Here is a 25,796-nt window from a genome sequence, read left to right as displayed (position 1 = left end):
TCTCACTCTCTTTGCCTTTTATCTGCAACTCTCCCTTTCAACTGCTCTCTCTTTGAAGGGCCCTCAGTCTGAGTTTGGATAGCATTTACCCTGCTTATCTATCCCAAATGCCACACAGCGAATATCCAAGCATTCCTCTTTTCTGCAGCCCTCTTGTGACTCACTGAAAAGCGTGACCTAAATTATCTGTGTCGATCTGGCCAGACTGATACAACTTCAGTGAAATTTGGGTTCCTGAGTGAGTAAAGTGAAGGTAAAAGACAAGAACAGGGATGGCAGTTGTGATGCTTTGTGTGCATGACTGTGTTTATACTGTTTGTGCACGTGTGCCCTTGAAGTCTGCTCTTCTGCGCCAGTTTTGAGAAGCAGGATTGGAGCGCGCTTGATAGATGTAGGTCACGGCACCTTCTCTGTTTGTTCAGTACAGTAAACTTGGCAGACTCGCGCGCCTCACTCTACCCACCTCACTCTCACGTCTGTCACTCCGTGGAATGTGAAAACGCCTTATCTGTCTGCGCCGCATCTGCCGGGACTTTTTCCGGAAGTTGTTCCCTCTGCGTCTGCGTGGTTCTAAACTCACAAACTCGCGCTGTTTGTCAGCGAGCATCTCAAATGAAACCATCAACCGCGTGCCTCCGCCAAAGCTCGTAACATTGCTGCGCAGAGGAGGTTCGGTGTGATGGAAGCTGGCATGCTACCTCGCACCCCAGCTGTAGGCTTGGCACGGAGGCGGAAGGCTGTCTGCGAGCATAGATTGTCTGAGGTGGATGGCGAGGATGACTTCGCTGGTGTTTCCAGCCCATCTGCTACCTTTTATCCCAGTTTTGCACAGATGGAACAAATTCTCAGTCCCACAGGAGAATTGCTGGAGACCATTTGCTTATACAGACGAGGAGTTGTTACAACCCTTTGTGCAATAAATCATGGGGAACCTTCATGGTAGAGCTCGTTTCAGAGGCTGTGGGAAATGATTTATTAACTATGTCAAAATATTATTAATTGTTAATCAGTGAAAAAGAAGAAATCATACATTTCAGAAGCTGAAAGAAATACAATAAAAGTATTTTTGCTCAATAATATTTTTTTGCCTGAATAATAGTATAAGAGCGTGACTTCTTATGATTATTATGTCTGGCATGAAGTCACGAGGAAAAAACTGAAAAGTAGATGTGATCATATATCAAAAACTGAGTGAAAATTATGCAGAAGCTGGTCATGGAGGAATGATTCGAGATAAAGTAAAAGCCAATCATCGGGCCTTTGGTGTCTTTGCTAGAACCGATGAAGTCGTCTATATAAAAATAGATTCCCCAAAGAAGAATAAAAAAACAAGAGTCTATTCAAATGGAAAATGACAAAATGAAAGCATACAGTCATTGAGCCCTCCATTCTTAGCTATTTTAACCAGCTGATAAAGGTGTAGCCAGAGCCGAGGTTTTACTGGCGACCGAAAAGGTTTATACGATGGTCTCAAATATTCAGTTGTTTTTCTCTGGATTTTAAAGAAGTACTGCTTCAATTTATTTGATGTCAGTGTTGAGAGATGTTGCTTAGCATTTCTACGAGTAATCTTTTCTCTGATCTTCTGCGGTGCCGTGACCTTGTCAGAGTCGGCACGCTTGAGCCTTGGAGAGACAAGTTTATTTTCCAGCGTGCTTTGCACAACCTTCCTAGCAATTGAAGGCTATTTGCCCACCTTTCATGTAACATTTAGATGGAATTTTCTGATTTCGGTCTTGCTGATGCAAATAAAAGTCCATGACTTAAGCTGACACACTGTTTTCTTTGAAATGCTGTAAGTAATACTTGTGGCCATATAAGGCAATCTGATTTACACTGAACCTGAACCTTACTGCAGGCTCACCAGAATGGAAGTCTTGTTTGACCATCCTTTCTAACTCGCTGTGTCTTTTCCCGCCTACCTGCCTGTCAGCGCTAACCACCTGCAGGACAGGAGCGGTGGCATGTTAGAGGGTCAAAGATGGGAGCATTTCATTGGCTCATTATCAACATCTTCCTTGATTTAACTTTATTGAAAGATCTACCTTTTTTTTCCAGCCAGACACAGGCAGACACACACGCCGTCACACAGGTGTAGGTATGGTTAATCAACTCTGGTGGTGGACCGTTACTTATCATAACAAACCCCAGACAGGCAGGATAACATTGTGTTATACGGGGCTCATGAGGGCCTGCCTCGACAACCTTTGCAGATGGCTATTGATAAGTGTTTCATTATGGTGGTTGTTCAAACTAGTAGGCAGCTGCTGAGTTTAAATCAGGTGCACTCTGATAATGTCATCTGTAGTTGCCAACAATAAAGAGTGTAGTTTGTCATAAAAAAAACATATTAGTGAACCGAGATTTACAGTATAAACAAAACTGAATTGAATGAGAGGAAAAAAATACTTCCCATGATGTTGGTACTCTGAGGTAGACACAATAGTCTGGTAAGGATATGCATGACTGTATTTAAATGAGGGTAGAAACTACCAGCTGTGGGACACAAGTTTCGTGATCTGAATCTGTATAAAGTCATAAAATATTATGTAGTATCAGTGTGTTCTTTTTAACTTGACCGACTGTACTGTCAAAAAGTTTTGTCTACACATAGTACATAACAATCAACTTAGCAAAAAAAAATTTTTAGGCACTTTGTTACTAGCAGCAGTTACAAAAACACTTAATCTTTCTTTTTTGGGTTTAATCTGTGACAAATGCTGGTCAGCTATTGGCTGAAAAGTGTGCATATGTCAACAACGGTGTGCAGTATGTCCTTAAAAAAAATGTGAGGAAGCTGGACAAGCAGAGGACACAAGAAGCTGTAGCAGATCTAAACAAATGTTTGTATCTTTAGGCATTTTGTTACTAACTGGATGTTACAAAAACACTTAATTTGAAGAAATAATTTCAGGAAAGTGGGTGACCTACAGATGTCTGCAGCAGATGAACAGCATCTGGAAGTAATGTTGTTTCAGGACATGAGATATCAGTCTGGCCCTTTAGTGTTGGTCCATCTACTGTTGACTGCAGCCACATCAGGAATGGCGTCAGTGGGAGGGTGGCTGTGAAGAAACCACTGAATAGCCTGTTGTATGATGAATTACAAAGAAATGGACTAAAAATCAGAGCTGTCTTATGAAGTGATGAATCCAAATTTCACATATGCTTCACAACAGTATGCAAACAGTGGGTCGGCTTTGTCTTCTGTTTCCTCCGTCTGTTTGGCAGAGACTTTTGTGATTTGTGCTACAACGGTACTTTCACGTTTAACTGAGAGCACGAAACAAAACTGAACGGACCGATAATCTTCTGAGACGTGGATTAGTAGAGCATAAAACATGTCTCACACACAAATCTTGTCCGCAGCACCACGAGGGACAATAAAAGATTCAAGTGTACGTGAGGCTGTGTCTTTGTGTGCGAAGCACATCACGTCTAATTTAAGAGACACGTCTTCCTGAGCCGATGACAGCATGTGACCGTGGGCGTGTGATGTTTGAGTGTCAGAGCACCCACTCACATCAGTCTATCTAACAGGGAAGGTATTTTCCCCCGGCGCAGAGGCTGATGATTTTACGAGAAAATAATTCACAGCTAGCCGTTATTGTCTAAACATCACATTCCTCCACAGGGCTAAGTGGTTGCTATGGCGTACACTTAATGAACGGAAAAAGCAGTAAAACGTTAACAGCAGCCCCATTCTAATCTGACTTTCCCCTCTTTCTCCCTTTTCTCCTCCTTTCCAGTTCTGTCCATCCAGGCCGCTGCCATTCAGTTCACCAAGGAGCCCAAATCCCAGGATGCCTTGCACGGCCGCAGCGCCATGCTGCGCTGCGAGGTCAGCGATCCGACCGACATCAGATACAGCTGGCTTCACAACGGCCAGCCCCTGGAGAACAGCGAGAGGCGCTTCCAGGAGGGCAGCAACCTCAAATTCAGCGCCGTGGATCGGCGGCTGGACGCAGGAAACTTCGAGTGCGTTGCGGAAAACACGGCCACAGGAGAAGCGCTCCACTCCAACAACGCCTCCTTCAATATCAAGTGTGAGTGTTGAGTTTCAGGCCATTTTCCCTTCCTTTGACGGAGGAAATAAAACAACCCTCTTAAGTGAAAATTACCAACTGACAGGGTTTCATAATGGCAACAAGGGTGTGCATCCAGTTTCTGGATCAAAAAAGCCAAACAAAAGTTGCAGTATAAGATGACGGGGTAGTGTAAGCTGAAGGAATGTTTCCACCTTGTTGCCTTATTCTTCGTGGCTTCTCCTCTCTATAGGAAACTGGATATGTGCGCCACCAAGCATGTGTTTTTTTGTTGCTTGTCTTTCCTCTCCGTTGTGTAACACTCTCTTTCCCATATACTCTGAAAGGGCTTTTTTGTCAGGAAATTACTGAACAGTCTAGTTCACCTTAAAGCAGTATAATTATTTCAGTTTAGATTAGCACAGGTCTGTCTGCTCCAGTTTTTTTATTTGTGTCATGCTTTTCACATCTTCAGCTTCTAAATGTGTTGTCAAATTAAGGGGAAGCACGCTAGTGTCTTAATTTTGTTATTTAGCCTCATAACCAAACCTCAGTGACCCGCTTAAGTTTCAGAGCAGAGGAAGCCGGGAAATTCTGCACAGCTCTGTTTGGGATAAATAACAACCTTGTTTGGGTCTCGTCAGAGGCCCTCAGGTACCAGTTGTTACTGTAAAGCTTTTGTGTCATACAAACAGAGTTTTCTGTGATGGTAGAAAGAGGGAAAGGAAAAAAAAAAGCAGGCAAAGCGGGCGAAAAATGATTCCATCTGGAATATGTTCCCCTCTCTTGCTACATTCAGCCTGGAGGTTTGTCTTTGCTGTGATGGTGCTTGTTCAAAGGGTGATTACAAGAACAGATGAGTGTCCAGACCTCCTAGTTGTAAACTGAGAGACGGATGGAGGGAGAGAGCAGCGGTTTAACTCCCTCTCTATGATGTGTCTCCACAAGTGGATATTTGAGGCGTGTGATGTCGAGCACCGTCTCTCTCTGAGTGCTTGCAGTTGTAGCCAAAAGACCAAAGAGGCCCATCGGTTTTTCCCAAACCCTGTCCGATCTGACGGGAACCGCTCACATGTGTTGCAATTGAACATGATCTAGTGTGTGAATGAAGCTCAACCGACTTACTCCCACAGACTTAATAGAAAAGAAACAAGTTAGACATGAAGCACCAGTTCTCCAGAGCAGAATAAACTGCATTATCTGCCAAGCCATTAACATTCCCACGCACTGGAAAAGCAAGGCATAGTTTTCTTGAAAGGAAGGGCATGCAATATAAATAGGCTGAACTCATTTAACCGTGGAAATGTTTATATAAGAGTGGTCGTACCTTTTTGATCGGTGTAGATAGCAGTCGGGCTCACACAAATGTGCCCGTTCTTTGACGTGAGCGCTGACGCTGCACAGTCTGGTCCCGGTTCATGACACACATCGATCGTAATAAACATTAGTTTGCTTTTGTAAATAGATTTTTCTAGAAGTCTGTGCGTACGTTTGGATGCGAGAACTGGCTGCTAAGTTGTCTGCTAATGCTACCAAGCTAAGTTAGCAAGCTACATCTAAACTGCCATAGAGTGCTGAGCAACGGACCAATTAAAGACCTGAATTTAGCTCACAAAAATTGGGGCACAGACTTTGTTGGTACCAGTCTGTAAACATGTGATTTTGATGTAAAGTTAAGAATGTTACAGGAGTCATTATAAGAGACTTTCTGTTGTTGACTGCCACTGGGGGCGCTGTTCAGTCAATAAAAAACTAGAGACACAGCGGTGTCTGCGGCACTGTTGCCTCACAGCAAGGAGGTCTTGGGTTTGAATCCAGTCTGGGCCTTTTCTGTGTCGGGTTTGCATGTTCACCCGCGTCTGTGTGGTTTCTCTGCGGTCACTCTGGCTTCCTCCTAGAGTCCAAACACATGCATTTGGCTAAGTTATTTGGTGATTTTTAAATTGACCGTAGGTGCGAATGAGAGCGTGTGCGTGATTATCTCTGTGTGTTGGCCCTGTGACAGATAGGCGACCTGTCCACGGTGTCCCCGTTCACTCTATTTGATGCATGGATGACAATGAATGAATGGATTCTCGGTGGTTTATGTTGGAGCATCATATTAGGCACTTTTTACAGACAACCTAAGAAACCGGCACACAGCTGAGATGCTGGTTATGAAGTTATTAATGCACCGCACATTACCATTCCTGTAAAAATGGTAATAGCCTGAGTCAGCTTGATAAGAAATCACATAAGTGGATTCCTCAGGCATAGCTTCAGATAACAAACATCTACGAACAAGAAACACTGTTATTTAAGAGCTTAGTGCACACTTTTCTCAACCAGATGCTCAAACTGCAATAGTAAATCATCCCTAACCACTTTCGGATGCTACATCTGTGTGTGCGTATCAACACGTTTACCTCTGCATCATTATCTGCGGTTTGGCTGTCCGGCTCACTTTAAGTGGATCAGACCACGCTATGGTGGCTGTTGTCATATTTCCACTCATATACAGTTTTAACAAGCGGTCAAGCTCGTGCAGCTTTAAAGTAGACGTCTTCTGGCATTAATCTTGACCGTGCACTCACTCATGTGTACGCTACTTTGCGTGCTTGGTAGTGAATGTGGACTGTAGGGGGTGGTGGTGGTGGGGTTTTCCATATGTACTGTATCAGGGACATTTCTGGAGTTCATTCGTCCGCCCCTCCCCCACTGACGAGAGAGGGTTAATGTATTTTTCCTTTCAATGGTGGGTGGGCAAGTCCTGCCAGCTGAGAATTATTCAGAGTAATTATCCCCCCTCTTGTTTTCACCAATAGAGGTTTTAACCCCCCCCCCTCCGCGCCCCCTTCACCCTTTTGTCCCGCCCGGTCACTGGGTCTCCATGGCGAGACCGGGCTCAGGCGTCGCTTTCGTCAGCATGCTTGTTGCTCCTGGAGGCACGGCTTTCAGAAGACACACACGGACGGTGTTTTTGGATGTCAGTGTCATACAGCAGCACGCAGCAATGAGGAGAAGATTGAGTAGAAACACATTTTCCTCCCTATTCAGTCACTCGCGCGTGAGTAGGCATGCGCACGCCGTCTTGGCTTAGTCACACAGCATGTGTCCTTAACCCACATTTGTTCAGCAGACACATTTTTAAAGAGTCTGTACAGACCATGAGTACAGCTCTAGTTTTCCCCCATTTCGTTTCTCACAGTTCCTACAGAAGGATGTTTTTTTTTTTTTTTTTTTTTCTTGCTGTCTTTTGTGAGCTGACAAAACGCAGCTCTTCATGTTTAATGACCCGGGCTCCATCCGTCAGCTTCTCTCCTGTAGAGTGACTTTGCTCCTGTGTCAGTGTCTCATTTTTCCTCCTCCTTCCTCCTGTCTCTGTCTTGTCGCTGCAGCAGCATCTCTCCCCTGCAGTTTGCAGCCTGGCCTGCTGACCCCTGTCAGCCACAGCTGATAAAATCTGACACCTCGTCTAACACCGAGCTGGCTCAGTTAACAATTTTCCCCTGGAATCTGCCACACCACTGTTTTTTTGGGGTTTTTTGGTTTTATAGCAATGTTTACAATACGAGGACACTATGCCATATGTTTTGGTTATTTTCATCCCCATATGGTTTTGTCAATCAAATGAAATCCCCAGCCGTTTTGCAGAAACCCTTCTCTATGGCAACGAATCAGCTCACTGAGTGAAAGAGACGGACACGCATTCAGCTGCTTTTCAGAGTGATGACTGAACGAGCCGTCCGATCATCTGTCTTGATGATATCTTCACGTTCATCCGTTATCATCCCCGTGTTGATAGCGCTTCCTGTTCTGCCTCCAACATAATAATTATAGGCTCCTAATTATGCCGTTAGCTGCCAGGCCCGCTCCAACACTTAGTCATGCATTCTGAGAGGGATTATGGGGAAGCATTTGCCACTAATAGGTTATGAAAGAGTGCCTTCTGTTTGTCGAGCGGACAGCTGGAGAAACCTGAGCTGTGAATGGAGCTGTGAGTGGTAAGAACGTGAGGCTGGTTTAAAAAGAAAGAAAGAAAATCCAGGTCAAACTGAAAATTAAGTGGATAGCCAGAATCGGTTTTAACGTGCCACAGAAGAAAATAGGTCAGGACTGGTAGAAACTTTAGATACACAAGGCAGAGTGTGTTGTCTGCTGTTGTTTGCAAATCTCTGTTGAAGGCTCTGATTAGCCAAACAGCGCGTCTGGTATTTCTCGTGCTGCTCGCTGTTTTATTCCTGAACATGCAAATGAGCATCTGATACATGAATTCAGATGACACCCTCCCTGATACTGAACCCACTCTCCGTCTTCAGTGATTCATCGTCTCCCCGTCTGGTTTTGTGGATCGCTTTTTGCTTTCAGTTCGCTAATAACAGGTCTGAGCGTCGGGCCTTAGGCCTCGATAGCGCAGTTGCCCTTCATTACCTCCTCCTCCTCGAGTTAGTGGAGCTATTGCCTGGAATGGCCTTGAATGAGACACACAACTAATTTGCATCTGCTGAACTGTCAGATATTTGAGGACACTTGCACACATGCACTCAGGCTCGCAGGCAGAGCATCGTCAGCTGTGTTTCGCATACACCATTGCATGTACAAACAGATGTATAAACACACGCACATACTTGCTCCACTGCTGAGCTATGCTTCCACACACACACACTGTTGTCGGCCGTCTGTGGTAGGAGGGAGGTAATGAGCAGTGCACGGCTCAGATGGGATATAAGGAAGGAGAATGGAAGCCCTGTTGCTGTAGAGATGGTTTCCCATGATCCCCTCAGGCTGCACAGCACTGCCAGTTCCTGAGTAATTCATTGTGACAGTTTTCCCTCTAGCGCCCCTTGTGACCTCACAGGGGTGCTGCGTCCTTCCTCCCTCCCTCCCCATCGCTCTCTCAGGTGGGCTCATACCATGCATATTTCATACATGATCCACACTGCAGCAGCACTGTTCAGCCAAGGGCCATAGGAATGGCGCAGCGTTAGTGGGATGTCTTACACTAATACACGCACAGCATACATACACAAAACCCCCACGGACTCGTGTAGAAATCGGGGGCAACCGAAACAAACATGCTCTCTCAGTGATTTCACCCACTAACCGCAGTGTTTACACAGTCTCTGCACATCATACCTCAGCCTTTATACTGTCACGTAAATAACAATTAGCCCTTGTTCTCATTCAGTGTAAACACCAAGTGTTTGTGTAGTCAACAGTGGGAGAAGGGGAATTCCAGCAAGGTGTGCTAAGATGGTACTGCAGCTAAATCTAAGCTGTCACTAGCTAGCTTTTGTCTTTCTATGTAACAACTTTTTATCTGTCTCGCCAACCTGAACATGTTGAAGAATCTTGGACTTGAGCAGGATGAAGGAAAGCTTTGTTGATGTCAGGTTTGACACACTATCTGCACATGTGTACTGGGCGAAATCCTTAATGTGCTCTTTGTTTCTGCCTGCAAAAGCTTGCTTCCATGTATGGGACTAATGCGGATCACTTTCCCACAATCTGTTTTTCTTCCTTTGTTCTTTTGTTCATCTATCACCGAGACGCAAGCGATCAGCCTTCTTGTCTTTCATCGCGTTGTTGTGGCATTCATTTCTCCCTTGATGCAATAATGTAAACACACATAATTAGTTTTGAAGAACTGTTTTTTTTTTTGATGGGCGCTCAATTGAAGGATTACTAAAATTATAACTAGCAGGTGCTTTGTCACAACATGTTCACTGCTGCCTTATTTCATGGGCCGCTCTGACAGCAGAGTGTTGCTATTAGCAGTTAATGAACTTTTCATTTGAAAAGCGCCTCAAGGACTTGAATTACTGTGGTGAGTGCAGGACTGTGGTATGCTGATGTAAGCTGACCCACTAATGTGGTAGATGTGGAGTCATAGTGCTGTCGCAGCGATGTTCCCCGCTCTCCCCTCGTCCCTGCTGCACTCATTAGCGTCGTCATGTGTCGCATGAGGACAGGGCGACCACTTAACTCAATTTTTCCTCCTGTCCCTCTCCTCAGCTGTTCCCCCTGTCCTCTTGTGCTCCCTTCCATCACTTACGGGATTTTTCTGCCTCTTCTATCACTGCAGGGTTGGAGAGCGGAGGTGTGATTTTGAAGGAACCCGTCTCTGACAGGGAGATGGAGAACTCTTCGCTGGTCACGTTGCGCTGTGATATTGATGGACATCCCCGGTGAGTCTCCTCCCACTTCAAGATCAAAATTCAGGTTTATGAGACGGTATTCAGAACGATTTCTCTTCCTCTTTCTCTTCCTCATCCTGCTGCTTCTCAGGCCGACATGCCAGTGGTTCAAGGACGGCGTGAAGCTGACGGAGAAAACTCATCAGATCAACAATAAAGAGAGGACGCTCACCTTCAAGAATGCCAGTCCGGATGATAATGGCCTGTACTACTGCTGCGCCAAAAATGCAGCTGGGCACGTCTGCAGTAACACCAACTACACTCTTAACATTATAGGTGTGTGTGTGACCTTGTGCAACAAATATCAGATCTGCAAGAATATAAAACTGACATATGATATATTATAGAGAAACATTAGGGCTGTAAGATGATACCATATTGATTTTACTTTGCTGTCAGGTGTGCTACTCGATCCACTAATTGATTGTAGGTCACTAATCAAAGGTTTTCAGGATGTAGTGAGTTTCCCACATTTCCGCACCTGGAAATGGAGACGACCAGGTGTGTGTGGTTAAAGAGCATTAGTGGTGAGAGAAAGCAGGAAGCAGAAAAAAGTTACAGTGCGTGTAATGTGATTACCTTTAAGTCTGTTAGCGACTTCCTCCCACACCACCCACACATACAATATTGTAACATGTCTTAAAAGAACAATAACAGCAGCTCCCTCAGCATCAGGGTCTCCTCCGTGTGTCTAACAACAACTACCTCTGCTACAGTTTATTCTACAGGTAGGTTCTTTCCTACAAGCTCTCGTCGTGTTGTTTGCTCTGTTTCTCCCCCGTGTATAAGGTTTGCAGCACAGCACCCAATCAGCATTAGAAACCTGACGCCCTGTTCCGCTTCACATAGCCACCTGCAACACAGAGACATCGGATTAGCACCTGGGTTGAGAAAGAAAGGATAATTGTTCAGTTTCAGGTTACGGTGTCACCACCCTCTGCTCTTCTATAGGGCTTAACCTTAAGGAAAAGGCTGACAGATTTAAACTGGTTTTCAGTGCATGCTCTCAGATCGTAGGCTGAGGCTTCCCGTTGACGTCCTGGGTGGGCCAGGTGTGCTCTGAATGCACGCCTTTCTTTATCTTCACTCAAACCACTCGTAATGTCCTATAACTGCTACTGCCACCATTCCTTCAGCAGCTCTGCTGATACTCACGTGTTTTCCCGATCTCTTCCTAGTGTGTGTGCGTTAACTCGACGTCCTTCTGCTTTGCATCCGGAGTGTAACAATTTAGTAAAATCTGTGTAGCTATTACTCCTCCTTTAGGTTGTACCAGACTTAATCTGAAGTTTTGGCAGGTCTGAGCAGTGTTGGCTAACACTGAGAGGTCTGCTTGTGGCTGGTAGAAAGGGCCAAATGAAAGTGAACATAAGGAAAAATGCAGCAGCGAAAGCATTTTTCAGGTCATTTAAAACTCAGTGATTGATTTAATATGCAATTTAAAACTGGGGTTTGTGGATTTTGCACTGAGTTTTTCTTCTTTCCTGTGGAGCTGTTTCTAACCCTGTTTTCCAGGAATAACTAGTTTATGGACCATTGCAGAAAAGAAAAGGATTATCTCTTATGTGTGATTCTACGATCTGTAAGAGCGAAAAAAAAAAAGAGAGAGAAAAGGCAGGGAAGCTGCTGGTTCTGTTTTCTGACCTCATTAAGTCTGTCCTAGGGGCCCCTGTGGTGTTGACACACTGCCACCTGAACACTGCTGGCTCACCAGCCTCCTGCTGCTGTTGGCAGCTTTTAATAAAGCCGGAGTAGTTTGGTGTGATGCACGAGCGTCCACGCAGATGGAACTTGATGGTCCGTTGCCTGTAATCATACAGATGTTCTACCTCTCTAACAGATAAGAGCTTCCCGCGGCCGGTGGTCACTCCTGAGGACCAGGTGGTAGTGAGGAACGGGGAGGCTGTGTTCCACTGCCAGTTCACTGCAGAGCCGGCGCCCACGTTGGAGTGGTACCACGAAAACGAGCTGCTGGCAAACAAGTCCAGGTATGTTGAGTGCTAAATCTTTCCCTCTGTGTCACTTTGTTGTTTCTCATCATACAGTATTGTGTAAAAGTCGTGAGTCACTTTTCATTTCTTTATTATTCTTCCTTCAAGGAGCAAGACCTTGGTATAATTTATTAAAGTGACCTTGAGCAATAGTTCTCCAGACTTTAATTTTTCTTTCGACATTGGCTCCTATTTGACTTTTTTCCCCTTGTCCATGGCCATTTTCAAAGGAAGGTTTGTTTCTTAAGCCCCTTAACATTCATATGAATCATTCAAGCACACAAAAGACACCTAATTCCAGGGATGAACCAGTGTAGTGTTTATATATAAGAGATAACCGAGCAAAGAAAAAAAATGATGACAGTTTCAGGGATAAAATAGTGTTTCCACACCAACAAAGTGAATCATATTTCAGCACAGTTTGATGTGTGTTCTTACAAATTTGAGGAAACTGGACAGAAGGAGGAAAGAAGTGACAGGCATGTGCAGGACTTGAGAAATGCATCTGGCCCTTCTGTTGATCCATCTACTGTTTACTGACGCCTCATCAGAAATGGCCTCAGTGGAAGTGTGGCTGTCGTGAGTGCCTACAGCCATCTGTAAAATGTGGTGAAAGAAAGCCTGAACAAGAGAGTACAGGCTTTGCAGCATGATTCCCAACACATTGCCAATGCAGTAAAAGCACACCTGGATAGAAGAACACACACTGGAACACTATCAGTCATGGATTGGCCTCCCGAGAGCCCAGACCTGTTGAAGAATAAAGGTGGTCACACCAAACAGTGACTGATAATTTGATAAATTGGGCTGTTTTTGCCTTATATACCTTATTTCCATTTATGCTTATGTATGTTTAACTAAACCACTCTACCTATTATATATCTTTTCTAGTAAAATATAAAGAAATGAGATGTGGCTCAAGGCTTTTGCTCAGCGCTGTACGTCTTAACTACGATTCCTCCTCTTCCATCTTGCATCCACCCCCTTTTCACCCCTCTTCCTTCTCCTTACCATCATATAAGCATGATTCCTGTGTATCTGAGTGTGCATTAGGGCTGCCACGATTAGTCGACTAGTCACGATTATGTCGACTATTAAAATCGTCGACGACTAATTTAATAGTCGACGCATCGTTTGAAGCTTTGTAAGATCACAAAGGACGCAGGAATGAGTAGTAGGATTTAAGGGTGTAATAACGGACTGAAACAGAAGATGGCAGCACTGCATGTACAAGGATGCCAGCTGCCGTTAAACCCGAAGAAGAAGAAGCTGTGTCCCAGAATTCATAGCGCAGCCCAGCGCAGTTGTCAACAATGGCGGCAGCTAGTTAGTTTTAACTTTACTCTTATTATTCTTTCTGGGTCACAAAATAAACGTTTAACATATTTTCAGGCGAGAATGTAGCTGTGTAAACCTCAAATATCTGCTCAGTTTATCAAGACACCACATATTTTCAAAAGCTCTCCGACGTTTTCGGAGACGTCTGTTACCCACTAGCTCGTTAGCTAGGCGGGGGCAAGGCTCACTAGAGCCGTGAGAACACCGGACTCCCGGCAAATCGTTTTCAAACCCACCACTGTCTTTCGCTACTCAGGTTAAACATGATATATAAGTCACTTAGATAACTTAAAATGTTATTGTTTGGCTTTCTTTAGTATTTTATTTGTTCCTGAGTAAATCGGTTTGGCTAAGATTAAAGTTATAGTTTTTGCACAGCTAAATAAACTTCAAGCAGACAGCTGATCATCAGAAGTTTGAGACGCTGGATAATATACTCCGGTGTCCTGTTATATTTTAGAAAGCAAGGAGTTTATTAAACTTCACCGAAACAATCTGCAAATTTCATTAAAAATTAATAAACTACCATCTTGTCTTTATTTTTAGTTAGCACAAACACTTCAAGCTGTAAGCTAATGATAGTTATATAAGACCAGATGCTGCTGGTGCAATAAGCTGTACGCTGTACGTCCAATGGATGATGATCTGATTAGTCGACTAATCGCAAAAATAATCGGTGACTAGTCGACTATCAAAATAATCGTTTGTGGCAGCCCTAGTGTGCAGCCATTGGTATTCCTATGAGCCCGATGAGGTGGAACCCCAGCATCGGGCTCTCGCCTCTCTATGTGCTGTTTCAACACAAAGCTCAAGATAAATTGCACATTGAGGAATGTTATTACTGGGAAAAAAAGCACGGTAAAGTTTTTTTTTTCTTCAGTCTGCACATCACTGGAACAAACCCATTCTCTGTAACCTATCAGAGAAGTCTGCAGGTCTCCAGTGTCCACGCTCTGAGAGGAAAAGACCCTCGAGCTACACTCAGATTACCAGCATATCCCCCGTCTTTATAAATAGGACTTCATAATAAATTTCTATATATCATGCCAGCTTTCATAGCGCCTCATGCTTATACATGAGCCCGTTCCGCACGTAGAGTACAATCCTGCTTTTCTATTTTGAAGTGATTACTGTGCTCGTTGAGCTAGGCAGGGTGAATGACTCCAATATCAATAGTTAGTCATTTGTGTAATGAGCCTGTCAGAGGCAGGTTTGGTCACCTAGGCAGTGATGAGGACTCAGTAATAAGCATGGAAGCCTAACCTCTTTGTGGCTAGGTTATTCCACAGCAGCCTGGTGTTTTGTGTGATTTAGTTTATTGATCTGGGCTGATTATAGTCCCTAAGTTACGCAGCTCTCTGCAGTGATATCATCTGTGTCTGCACTTAGGCTGTTTAGATAACCTCCCCTAGCGAATGAATGAATAACTAGTGTAGACTGTTTTTCCAAATGTGTGAAACCAAGAAAAAAAAAAACCCCACACACACCATCTGGAGCTTAAGGCTATTTTTTTGCAGCCAGTTTCTGCCCCACGGGTCAAACGTGTGAAACCATACTCGTGATTGCCTTTAAAAATCGCTCTTTGCTCATTTTGTTTTCTAGTTATTTTGGCCTGTTTCCACAGACTAGTTCTCCGTCTCTCAGGTGGAAATGTACACCAGCTCCCAAAGCTCATTTCCCTCTTTCTCCTAAACAAAGAAGAAGGGATGACACAGAAATCTCACTTTTCCTGAGGGAATCCACTGTGGAACTAGATATTCTTATATGAATCCCCGCTTTTGGAAAACTCTTCTGAGGGAATGCAGATCATTCTGCAGTGGCTTTCCTTTTTCCTCTCCGAGTATTTGTTTTTCCCATGAGCTCTGCAGTGACTTGGGATCTTCTGTTTTTGCTGTGCCGGATGCTCAGCTCCTTTTCTGTCATCCCCGAAGCTGGCTTAAGGTCTGCCTTTAATTACTCCTCATTCTGTCCATCACTGACACTGATACTCCCATCGGCCTGATAGACTCCAGGGGCCAGCTGTCAGGACAGGCCTCCTGAAGCACGAGATTTTTTTTCTTTTTAATTAACTCAAAATGTAGGACACATTTGTTTCTTTGTTTTCCGTGGACAGATTCTTAGCATTTACCTCTACAGATTTAGAGCAGCAGATGGCTTGGGTTTACCGAATTGGGCCAAATTAGAATGGAAAGTCCAAATTTTCGGGCAGTTGACTTGCAGGTCAAAGCGAAACCTCTAAGAAAGGTTTGCAGATGCAGACTGAGAAAGATTTGAGGTTCGTTGGCTGTATCTGTGCAGAAATCTTCTCTCCGCTGTGCTTTTCTCTGCGAAGAATGTGCGAAATGTTGTTTGTGGATCAGTGATTGAGAGAGATTGTTTCTTTCTCTTCTTCTACAGAGTCTTCCTTCTATCCAACGGGACGCTGCTGATCACCCAGGTCAAGCCCAGGAACACGGGGACCTACAGATGTGTCGGTCGCGGCCTCAGAGGATCACAGGTTACGCTGGAGGCCTCCCTCCTCATAGCTGGTGCGTCACACACGTACACACATACAAAACTCGAGCGTAAACAATTAGAAACCCCTGTTATCCTATAATCTGAGTGGAACGGGCTACATATGAACACTGCCCTCCATCTCTCCTGCTCTAATCCCCCCTCCCTCCCTCCTCCTCCTTCTGCCGCTTTCACTTAGTGCCCAGATCTCTCCGATGATAATCACATTCCTGTATTGACATCCGGCCCAGCTGCATCCACTACCACGCGCCGTACAGAAGCATTTTGCTGCTTCCCCTTCATATTGTTTCCCCTTAGCGTCCAGCTGTTTTCCAAGCTTTTTTAACTCATCAAGTTTCCTCCAAAGTGAACAGCACCTGGCAACCGCTTTACTCAAGCAGTAGATGTTACATTAGATAACTCATCAGTGTGACTCAACCAGGGTAATGAGCAGTGTAATTAGGAGGTTGTGAAATGCCGAACGTCATTAAAACACGCTGCAGCTTTCCTTGCATGAGATGACTGTTTCTAAAGTGTTATAAATCAGTGTAATGTGAAAATGACATTTTAAGACTACAACAAATAAAAGTCTTTGGTGGTGCAAAAGAAGAAGAAGTTAAAAGGAAGGGGAACCAAATTATATACAAGTCCAAACACAGTGAAGCTGTTTTAATATTGTGCATGCACTAACAAAGCCGGCTCTTTCCTTGCGCCGCGTCTTCCCAGATAACCTCTTGAAACAACTTTAAAACAGCTCATTGAGGTTGAAACTACAACAAGATGACTGTAGTATCTTCTCATCTTACTAATCAGCCAGCTTTTTGAAATGCAAGTGCACGCACGTCAAATATTTTGAATAAGCTCAGGGCTAAAATTTCTTTGCATTTCAATGTCCCGGGCACTTTTTTTTTTCCTTCCCCTCTCCAGCAGCCCCTTTTCTCCCCCCAAGGGTTTTGGATTAACAAGGTACAACTGTATCTGCAGTTTTAACCCAGTGAACCACAGCTCCATTTAAATACCTTAATTCACTTAATCTGATGCTAATCCCTGCAGGCATTATAGGGGATTGTGTCACAGTAGAATTCAGTGTTTAGGGACAAGTTGAAACAGTCGCTCCCATCGTGGCTCCGCCTCATTCATTTCAGTGCCCTCCCTCTTCTCGCAGCTCTGCTTCTCTTTCATTTGCTGAGAAATGTGTTTTCTTCTCATTAATTGATTTAGATCTTAGGCTCGTACAAGGTTAAAGCACAGGTTGATGATTATTAGCGGTCCTCTAATGAATCAGCGTCAGCATTTGAATTGCTAAGTCAGTTCGTAACATTTGCTCGCTCTCTCTGGTTCCCGCTACAGAAATAGAAGACATGGTGCCCCGGGCGTCGAAGGTTTTCACAGTGAACAGCCTGCAGCAGGTAGAATGCAACGCCCCACGTGGCAAACCTCCGCCAGTGGTGTGGTGGGAGAGAGAAGGTCAGCGGGTGCCCACAGAGGGCCGAGTACACCAAGATGGGAAATATCTGGTCTTCAGTCCCACGGAGAAGGGAGATTCGGGCACCTACACCTGCGTGGCCGAGAATAAGGCTGGACGCAGGATACAGGAGGTCACCTTCACTGTGGCCAGTAAGTCCTACAAAGACCACTTTAAATGCACCCTAAATTCACTTTAACTAAGTACAGAAAGTACTTTTAAAGTGGTTGTTTGTCGTTTGTATGTATACACGGAGATGATCAAAGTTTAGATTGTAACTGTGGTGTTGCAGGCATTTAAAAGGAAGATGGGATCTTGAGAGCTAAGAAGCATGATGCGTAGAGCATGAAGTGAGAGGGCAGAGCGCAAGCTTGCTAATGTTAGCAGGATACATCCAGTATCCCAGATGTATCCTACAGTAGGTTTATTAATGCTGGGAGCATTGGGTCCTCTAACAGAAGCTAATGTGTATTTTGTCTGTTCAGTGAGCCTAGGTGATTGACACATTGGATATTCCTTCAGGGCAGCGATATGTAGCTGAAGAGTTGTCTCTTTGTCCACAGCTCCCCCAGTGTGGGTGGACATGCCTAAGGACAGCCATTTAGAAGAAGGTAAACCCGGTTACCTCCACTGTCACGCTCAAGCCAACCTCCAACCTGAGGTCACCTGGTTCCGCAGCAGCAACATCATTCAGCCCGAGGTAGGTTTTCACTTTCCTCACTGTCTTTTTCTTTTAACGACATACAGAAGAAAGCTGGTCTGTTTGTACCTTCACAGTTTTACTAAAACTTTTTGTCTTTTTTTTTGTCTCACCAGGACATCCGGTTTAAGATATTCCCTAACGGGACCCTCAGGATCAACAATGTGGAGGTCTATGATGCACATGTGTACAGCTGTCAAACCAAAACTCTGGGTGGACAGCTGACGGGATATGCTAAGGTCGCTGTGCTCGGTAAGATGCGTGGGAATCACTTAGCTGATCAGTATATACAGTGGATCATCCTTTGTTTGCTCCGAATCTATTTGAAGATATTTCCCGGAGATAAAGATGATGTGTAATGAGCGAGAGAATGATGAGCAATACGGCGCTGAGATGAAAAATAAATGCGATGTGGTCATGGCTGTGGGCTTGTGTGCGTGGTTTTCTATAACTGTGTTGTGGATCTGTGGACCCTGCAGGACACCCACAGAGATGTAAAATATGACTCACACACAACAGCTTTAGCTTAGCCTCCATTTGTAACGTGGTATCTCCATGATCAATTCTTATCTGATCTCATAAAAGGTGTGACATGCCATGATCTCAACCTCTGATAGATCTCAGCTTTTACGCTCATCAGATCTGTGTGCTCGTCGTGCCTGTTGACACATTTTTCCCAAATATGTCTGAACATGATTTGCGTCAGCTTAGTGTCATCCGTGTGTGACGTGTGCTGTGCTTTTACTTGTGTTTCAGAGAAACTAAAGTTCACCCCAACCCCGCAGCCTTCCCAGTGCTTGGAATTGGACAAAGAGATCCCCATCCAGTGCTCGGCTAAAGGAAGAGAGCCCCCCACCATCCGCTGGTCCAAAACAGGTCTGCTGCCACTGATTCCACTTGCTATAGCTTCAGATCTGATGAGGAATGGCTGTTGAGCAATATTTCACCCAGAACCCTTTAGCAGGCATTAATTCTTCAATGCTTATGATGACAAATGTCATTTCCGCAAGAATATGTAGCAACCTGTGTAGGATAAACACAACGTGAGGGCGATTTATCACCACAGATCACTTCCCTCCTCCATCTGCAGTAGCCATAATAGTCTAATTAACCACTTGAATCCCACATGGATAACCAGACCAGCTCTTGTCCCTGTGTGTCTCTCTGGCTCCCCCTGCAGATGGAGGAGAGCTGCCGCCTCACGTCAAGCAGAAAAACGGCCAGCTCCGTTTCACCAAAGTCACTCGAAGCGACGCTGGCAACTACACCTGCATCGCCTCCAACAGCCTCCAGGGGGAGATCCGGGCCTTTGTGACCCTCACCGTAGCCGGTAAACCACTGTCTCATCGTCATGGAAGCAGGGAGTAGTGAAAGAAAGGGTCCACGCTACTGTATTAGTCATCAGCCCCACATCAGGAGGACTTGTGGTCTTGGTGCATGTGAGGGTGGTTTTATAGCAAGGCGGTCACTGATCATTGCCATTAAGTTTCAAACACAGCAGCATTTATTGTGTAGTTGGTGGCCTTTTTACAGTCTGGTTAATGAATTGCGTTTGGGTTGTAGATTATCTGGGAGGACAGTGACCACAATCAGCACAAGCTGTAAAAGAGGTGCTGTCGCCCCAGATGTGGTTAAAGTGTTGTATTAATATGATTTGTTTGTTTCTGTGCGTGTTTGTGTGTGTGCTTTTTGTGCACAAACAGTGCACGTTCGCTTCAAGGTGGAACCAGACAACACGACGGTGTACCAGGGTCACACTGCGATCCTGCACTGTCAGGCAACGGGCGATCCCAAGCCTCACATCCACTGGGTGGGTAAAGACAAGCCGCTGGACATCAGTAATAACAGAAGGTAAACGAAACACATTTGTCTTCTCCACAGCTCAGCCTTCATGGATTAGGATTACACAGTTGACACGACTGATTAAAGCTCCATCTCCACACATTCGTTGTGGATTTAGCTTGTGCTAACATAGAATTATAACCTTGGAAACAAACGAGTATGAGAGTTCACGTTTCATTTGCTCCGTCAGAATGTGCCAGAGCAAATAAAGCTATTATTTAAACACGCTTTCCCCACTTTCCTGTGCTGGGCCAATCATAGCCCTGATGGTCTAATTTGGTAATGTTAGCTAAATATATTAATGTATTCTGAAAGCACTGCATTTCTTGACCCTGAATTGCACAAATTATAGCCATTATCTTTAAATCAGATGATTTTTAATGATGCAGATATAAAATCAGATTCAGATTGGACACTGAGACCTCTGTGTTCTTCTGTCTCGCTCCTTCTTCCAGGTTCCAAACGATGCCCAATGGCTCCCTAGTGATCAGGGACGTGACTACGGATGACACCGGCAAATATACCTGTGTGGCCGGAAACAGCTGCAGCATCAAAGACCGCGTGGCTCAGCTGTATGTAGTGGGTGAGTTTGGCACACTCGTACATATTTGCATACACAGGCTTTGCTTTATCAGGAGCAAATGGGCACAGAATCACAAGTGTAGGATGAAGGCTTTAATTAAACCTTCAGCCTCTGTCTGTCATCCGTGCGGACAGGTTAATAACCACAGGCGCGTCTCTGACGCCACGGCTGTCACCGAGGTGATGGGATCGGGCAGACGCTGGATCTAATAAAGCTTCGCACTCTGTGGCTCCTTGTGTGCCGACTAAAGCTGAAAATTACAGTCACGCACTAGTACTCGTGTCCCACATCACCTCATTTTCTCCCAAAGTAGCAGGATGGTATTCCAGCTTTGCTTTTTTGTTTTGGAGACAATTAAATTTAGATGTTTGTCGCGCCTTGTAAAAGACAAGTAATTGACTGTAACAGGGCAGCTCAGATATATGGAAGGACCGTATGTATGTTTGTAAGTCGGTTTGTGGTTTTAACTGTGTTAAAATTCACCACAAATACCTTTTCTATCATCCGCTTGTTCCAATCTTATTTTTAAAATCCTGTTCTATGAAACGTTTACGTTCGTGTTTACACTAAAGTTGATGCTTTTACCATCAACTGTGTTGCATCTTTCACTGTGGTGAAAGATTTAGCGTTCTGGTAACACAGTCTGTTGTGTGTGTAAGACTTAAATCCATGCACAGTGTACTTCTTAGCCACGTTTTAGTCAGCCCCAATTTTCACCTGTGCCAAACAGACAAACCGGTGCATTTCCCGACTGAAGAGGATGAAAAGGCTCCTTACAAGATGATCCAAACAATCGGTCTGTCGGTGGGAGCGGCTGTGGCCTACATCATTGTGGTCCTGGGACTCATGTTCTACTGCAAGAAGAGACGCAACGCCCAAAGAATGCAGAAGGGCCAGGATGGAGAGGAGCCCGAGATGGAGTGCCTTAATGGTATGATTGCTGATAAAGTTGTGGTTACAGTTACACAATAATCCTGTATGCTATTTCAAGATCTTTGCTGCCACCCTGTGTTCATTTTATTGATTACACTTAACATGTAAAAAGGCAAAAAAAAGTTTTGAGCAGAGCAACAAGTATCAGTTTGTTTCCTCCGTTCTATATTCTGTATATACAATGCATTTTAACATATTATATAAAACATGTTCTAAATCGATCAGATTTATTCATATTTGTACTACGTCTGTGACCTTTGACCCAGTAGAATATTTGTTGTGTTCATCAGGCGGAGCAGTCCAACAGAACGGCCACACCACTGCTGAGATCCAGGAAGAGGTGGCGCTCACCAACATGGGTACCATCGCAACCACAGAGAAACGCCACAGCCACGTCAACAACGATAAGCTCCACTTTCCCCGGACAAACCTACAGACCATCACGACTTTAGGTAGAGTAGTCTATGCATCTCTGTTTTCTGTGAAAAAAGTGTATTGCGCTTCTGCGCTCACATTTTGCTGTGTGTCACGTGAATGTTTGCTCAGGAAAAGGGGAGTTTGGGGAGGTGCTGCTATCCAAAGCTAAGGGAATCGAAGAGGGCGAGGAGGAGACGGTGGTTCTTGTGAAGAGCCTGCAGACCAGAGATGAGCAGCTCCAACTCGACTTCCGCCGGGAAGCAGAAATGTTCGCCAAGCTAAGCCACCCCAACGTCGTCCGCCTGCTGGGCCTCTGCAGGGAGGCGGATCCTCACTACATGATCCTAGAGTACTATGACCTGGTAATCTCACACTAACACACATACAGACACAAACGCAGAAGAAGTGCAGAAATGTTGTTTTGTACCTGACGCACTGCTCTCTATGTCTGCTTTTCTCATGCCAGGGAGATCTAAAGCAGTTCCTGAGAATTTCCAAAAGCAAAGATGACAAAGTCAAGAGTCAGCCTATCAGCACCAAGACCAAAGTAAGCAGTGAACTGTGCAGCATGAGTGACATATAACAGCCTTCTGCACACCAGAAGCCATTGAAATAAACGGAAACGGAAATAAACTGTTATACAGAGCTCTGTATTTTTGTCTTTGGGCTCTGCTGCAGTATCGTGTAGGCCATCCTGTCTGAAACAGGCCATTGTAGCTTGACCTTTAACCTTCTGAACTCATCACTGTTAAGTTACAGTAACCATTGAGGAATTGTTGAACTTTGCTCACTTTGAACTTCTATGTTCTTATCAAAGTCTCTCTACCATGACCCCCCCCCCCCCCTTTTCCCCCTCCAGGTTTCCATCTGCACTCAGGTGGCTCAGGGCATGGAGCATCTTTCCAATCACCGCTTCGTTCACAAAGACCTCGCCGCCCGAAACTGCCTGATCAGCAGTCAGAGGCGTGTCAAAGTGTCGTCACTCAGCCTCAGCAAGGACGTTTACAACAGGTCTGTTCAAAAACATACAATAAAGTCTCCTCTGAGTAGAATCATCTGGTTAATATTTCCATCCCTTTGTTATTTCTCTGGTGTTCACACGTGTAGTGAGTACTACCACTACAGGCAGGCGTGGATCCCGCTGCGCTGGCTCCCAACAGAGTCTGTGTTTGAAGATGACTTCTCCACCAAGTCGGACGTGTGGGCCTTCGGAGTGTTGATGTGGGAAGTATTCAGTCATGGGGAAATGCCATACACCAAACTGAGCGACGACGAAGTGTTAGAAGGTGAGTTTGACGCTGCAACACATTACTGTCTTTACCCCAGGAAGAGGGAATCGCTCTTTAAAAGGCATCTCATCCCATTTTTCTGCAGGTCTCCAGGCAGGAAAGCTGAAGCTACCCCTTCCGGACGGATGCCCCTCTAAAATCTACAAGCTGATGGTCCGCTGCTGGGCACTGAGCCTCAAAGAGCGCCCCTCGTTCACCGACATCGTCCACGCCCTGGGAGAGCTGCCCTCTGACAGCAAAGTCTGAAGTGACCAATCATCTCACAGCAGAAAGGAACTGTTACCAACTCTGCCCCGCCCCCCTTCCCCTAAAATACAGACAGGAATGCTGGATTATTTAGTCTCACACATTTCAGGGAAGAGAGTTGAGGGGGAAGAAAAAAGAAAAAAAAAAACTTTAATTTTTTATGCATTTCAACAATTTTTTGAGTGTGGATTAGACTTGTTTGCTATATGAGTGGAACTGCACTCACCTTTGTATGAATGGCTTCGTGCGAGCAGTGCCAGGAGTTTGCCTTCACCGCAGTATGGACGATCCTCCCCCACCTCCAGCCTCCGCCTGTGGTTCCACTGTGACCCCGCCCGTCTGCGGCCGTTTTCGTTTCACGGAGCCTCACAACCTCAGTGCCTCTGCCCCTTCACACACACTCACACACACTCTCTAAGTTTGTAGGAATGATGGTGCATTCGCTGGCTCTGATTAGTGCAAAGGATTTGCCTGAAATGTCACGTCACCACTTAACCCCTTGGAGTTTTCTCATTAATCTAAAGAGGATATTGAAGAGAAAGTGGGGCACAGTGGGACTGCAGTGGAGCGATGAAGCCTCTGTAGATAATCAGCCACTTTACTAGTGTGTCGAGTGAGGTCGTTTAAACTGGTCTGTTCCCCTCGCAATTACATCGAGCTGCATCCCGAGTCCGCCACCCTGACCCCTCAGGTGTCTGCTCTCTCTCCACCGGGTACAATCCCCCAAATTGTTTGCTTTTGTGTGTTTGAGTGAGTGTGTGTGTACATGCACTGAACTGTTGTCCCTACAGACAGATAAGGAATGGGGTTTTGCATGAAGGTTTGTGGAAAACAAGTAATCCGTGTTACGGTAACACTTCCGGAACAACGACAACAAAGAAGCATGTTTTATAGCCAAGGAACATGTTGAACGGATGAGATCGTGCCAGTGTGGGCTTTATACATTTTTATAAGTGTGCTCTGTTAACTTTGAGGTGCTTACAGGTCACTGCTGATGGGTAGGAGTACTCATTTTTACCACACGAACACCATCGTGTCCTCTCAGCTGCAGGAATTGAACCCGCCGCCACGTTTGACCTGCTTTATTCTCTCCAGAGGTCCAATCACAGTTTCTCTCCTGGTCCACCTGTTTTGTGCAATGCTGCGAAGCGGACCATCACACCAGGCAGTGTGTACATAATGTTAGAAGCCTTGCACTAACTTCACTTAAAAGATTATCCCTTTTTTATATATATATATAAATATATATATCATGTTGTGTAGAAGGACATGCAGGTGCCTGGTTATTTATGATGAAGGTCCTGTCTTTTGTTTTTTTAACTGTAATAGAAAGGTACTTCTGTGAGGTGGTTTATGCTATGTATTCATTCTCACGGTCCATCTCGGTGTGCGTTCAGTCTGGTAACCGGCTGGGTATGCTAACACAAAGTACAAAGGAGGTCAAAAGAGTGACTGCAGGTCACCAGTGCTCGTTTAAGTGCCTAGTAAATGAAGGATTATCTTAACCGTTTCCCTTTCTGTTTGTTGTTGTTTTTACATCATCTAATCATATGCGATGGCCTTTGTTTATGAACCTGTTTTTGTACGTTGTTTTTAGTGTAATATTTTGTTTTTATGAATGCTAGGCACTCACAACTAGACCTCTTTCTTTTTTAAAATCTGCTTCAGCACATGTTCACAGTAATCACAGATGTATACAAAAGCATACATGCTGCTGTCAATAAAGGTTCACAGTGTTTTTACCCAGTTTGTTGTGACAGTTACTTTAACTTCTTAATATTTTCAGCTCAGTGTTTATGCTGAGGTTGTAACAAATATTTGAAAAAAAAATGTGGTAATTCAGCTGTGTACAAGTTCACCCCCAAATAAGGTGTTGGAGTGGTGAGAAATAAATGCCTTGTTTTTTGTATTGAAGTGAAAATATGTTGTAAATCATGGAGCTGGTGGCTTCTTCACTGATACCAGAGTGTTGTGTGACACGCTCTTCTTGCAGCCGTGTTACAACAAAATATGAGGTTAAGCATAAGTGATGAAATCTTAAATGAGGTGGATTGTTTATCTCTTGCAAGTCTCTACAAGTTACACACACAATTAAAGTGTGTGTGGTGGTGGTGGTGGTGGTGGGGGCTAGAAGTAGGACTAAAAGGATTTGTACTTTATAGTGTTGGGCTGTAGTTTGTTAAACCACTCTTATGACCTTGTAAAAGTACATCCAGTACTGTTTTTTTCTTTATCCAAATAAAAAGTCTCTGTTGTAGCCACTAGAAGGCGCTGTGTGGTTAGGTAAGGATTAAAGCT

General features: G+C 44.7%; 1 protein-coding gene across 1 annotated transcript in view; it reads left to right on the top strand.

Moving 5' to 3' along the window:
* ptk7b (protein tyrosine kinase 7b) overlaps positions 1-25,244 on the top strand; it is a 70,433-nt gene extending 45,189 nt beyond the window's left edge. The window contains exons 2-20 of the mRNA XM_026189413.2: positions 3,750-4,046; positions 10,090-10,192; positions 10,293-10,477; positions 12,042-12,189; positions 15,928-16,058; positions 17,374-17,640; positions 18,052-18,188; positions 18,305-18,440; positions 18,945-19,064; positions 19,369-19,518; positions 19,892-20,039; positions 20,486-20,613; positions 21,344-21,544; positions 21,837-21,998; positions 22,093-22,325; positions 22,430-22,510; positions 22,823-22,974; positions 23,071-23,249; positions 23,338-25,244. Of these exons, the coding sequence (XP_026045198.2) occupies positions 3,750-4,046; positions 10,090-10,192; positions 10,293-10,477; positions 12,042-12,189; positions 15,928-16,058; positions 17,374-17,640; positions 18,052-18,188; positions 18,305-18,440; positions 18,945-19,064; positions 19,369-19,518; positions 19,892-20,039; positions 20,486-20,613; positions 21,344-21,544; positions 21,837-21,998; positions 22,093-22,325; positions 22,430-22,510; positions 22,823-22,974; positions 23,071-23,249; positions 23,338-23,498 (3,119 nt within the window). The 3' untranslated portion in view covers positions 23,499-25,244. The remainder of the gene's footprint in view (positions 1-3,749; positions 4,047-10,089; positions 10,193-10,292; positions 10,478-12,041; positions 12,190-15,927; positions 16,059-17,373; positions 17,641-18,051; positions 18,189-18,304; positions 18,441-18,944; positions 19,065-19,368; positions 19,519-19,891; positions 20,040-20,485; positions 20,614-21,343; positions 21,545-21,836; positions 21,999-22,092; positions 22,326-22,429; positions 22,511-22,822; positions 22,975-23,070; positions 23,250-23,337) is intronic.
* Positions 25,245-25,796: the final 552 nt, after the last annotated feature.

The sequence above is a fragment of the Astatotilapia calliptera genome, chromosome 13 (assembly GCF_964374335.1).
Source record: "Astatotilapia calliptera chromosome 13, fAstCal68.1, whole genome shotgun sequence".
NCBI lineage: Eukaryota > Metazoa > Chordata > Actinopteri > Cichliformes > Cichlidae > Astatotilapia > Astatotilapia calliptera.
The sequence above is the reverse complement of the archived record's forward strand: the minus strand, read 5'-3'. Positions and strand labels throughout refer to the sequence as shown.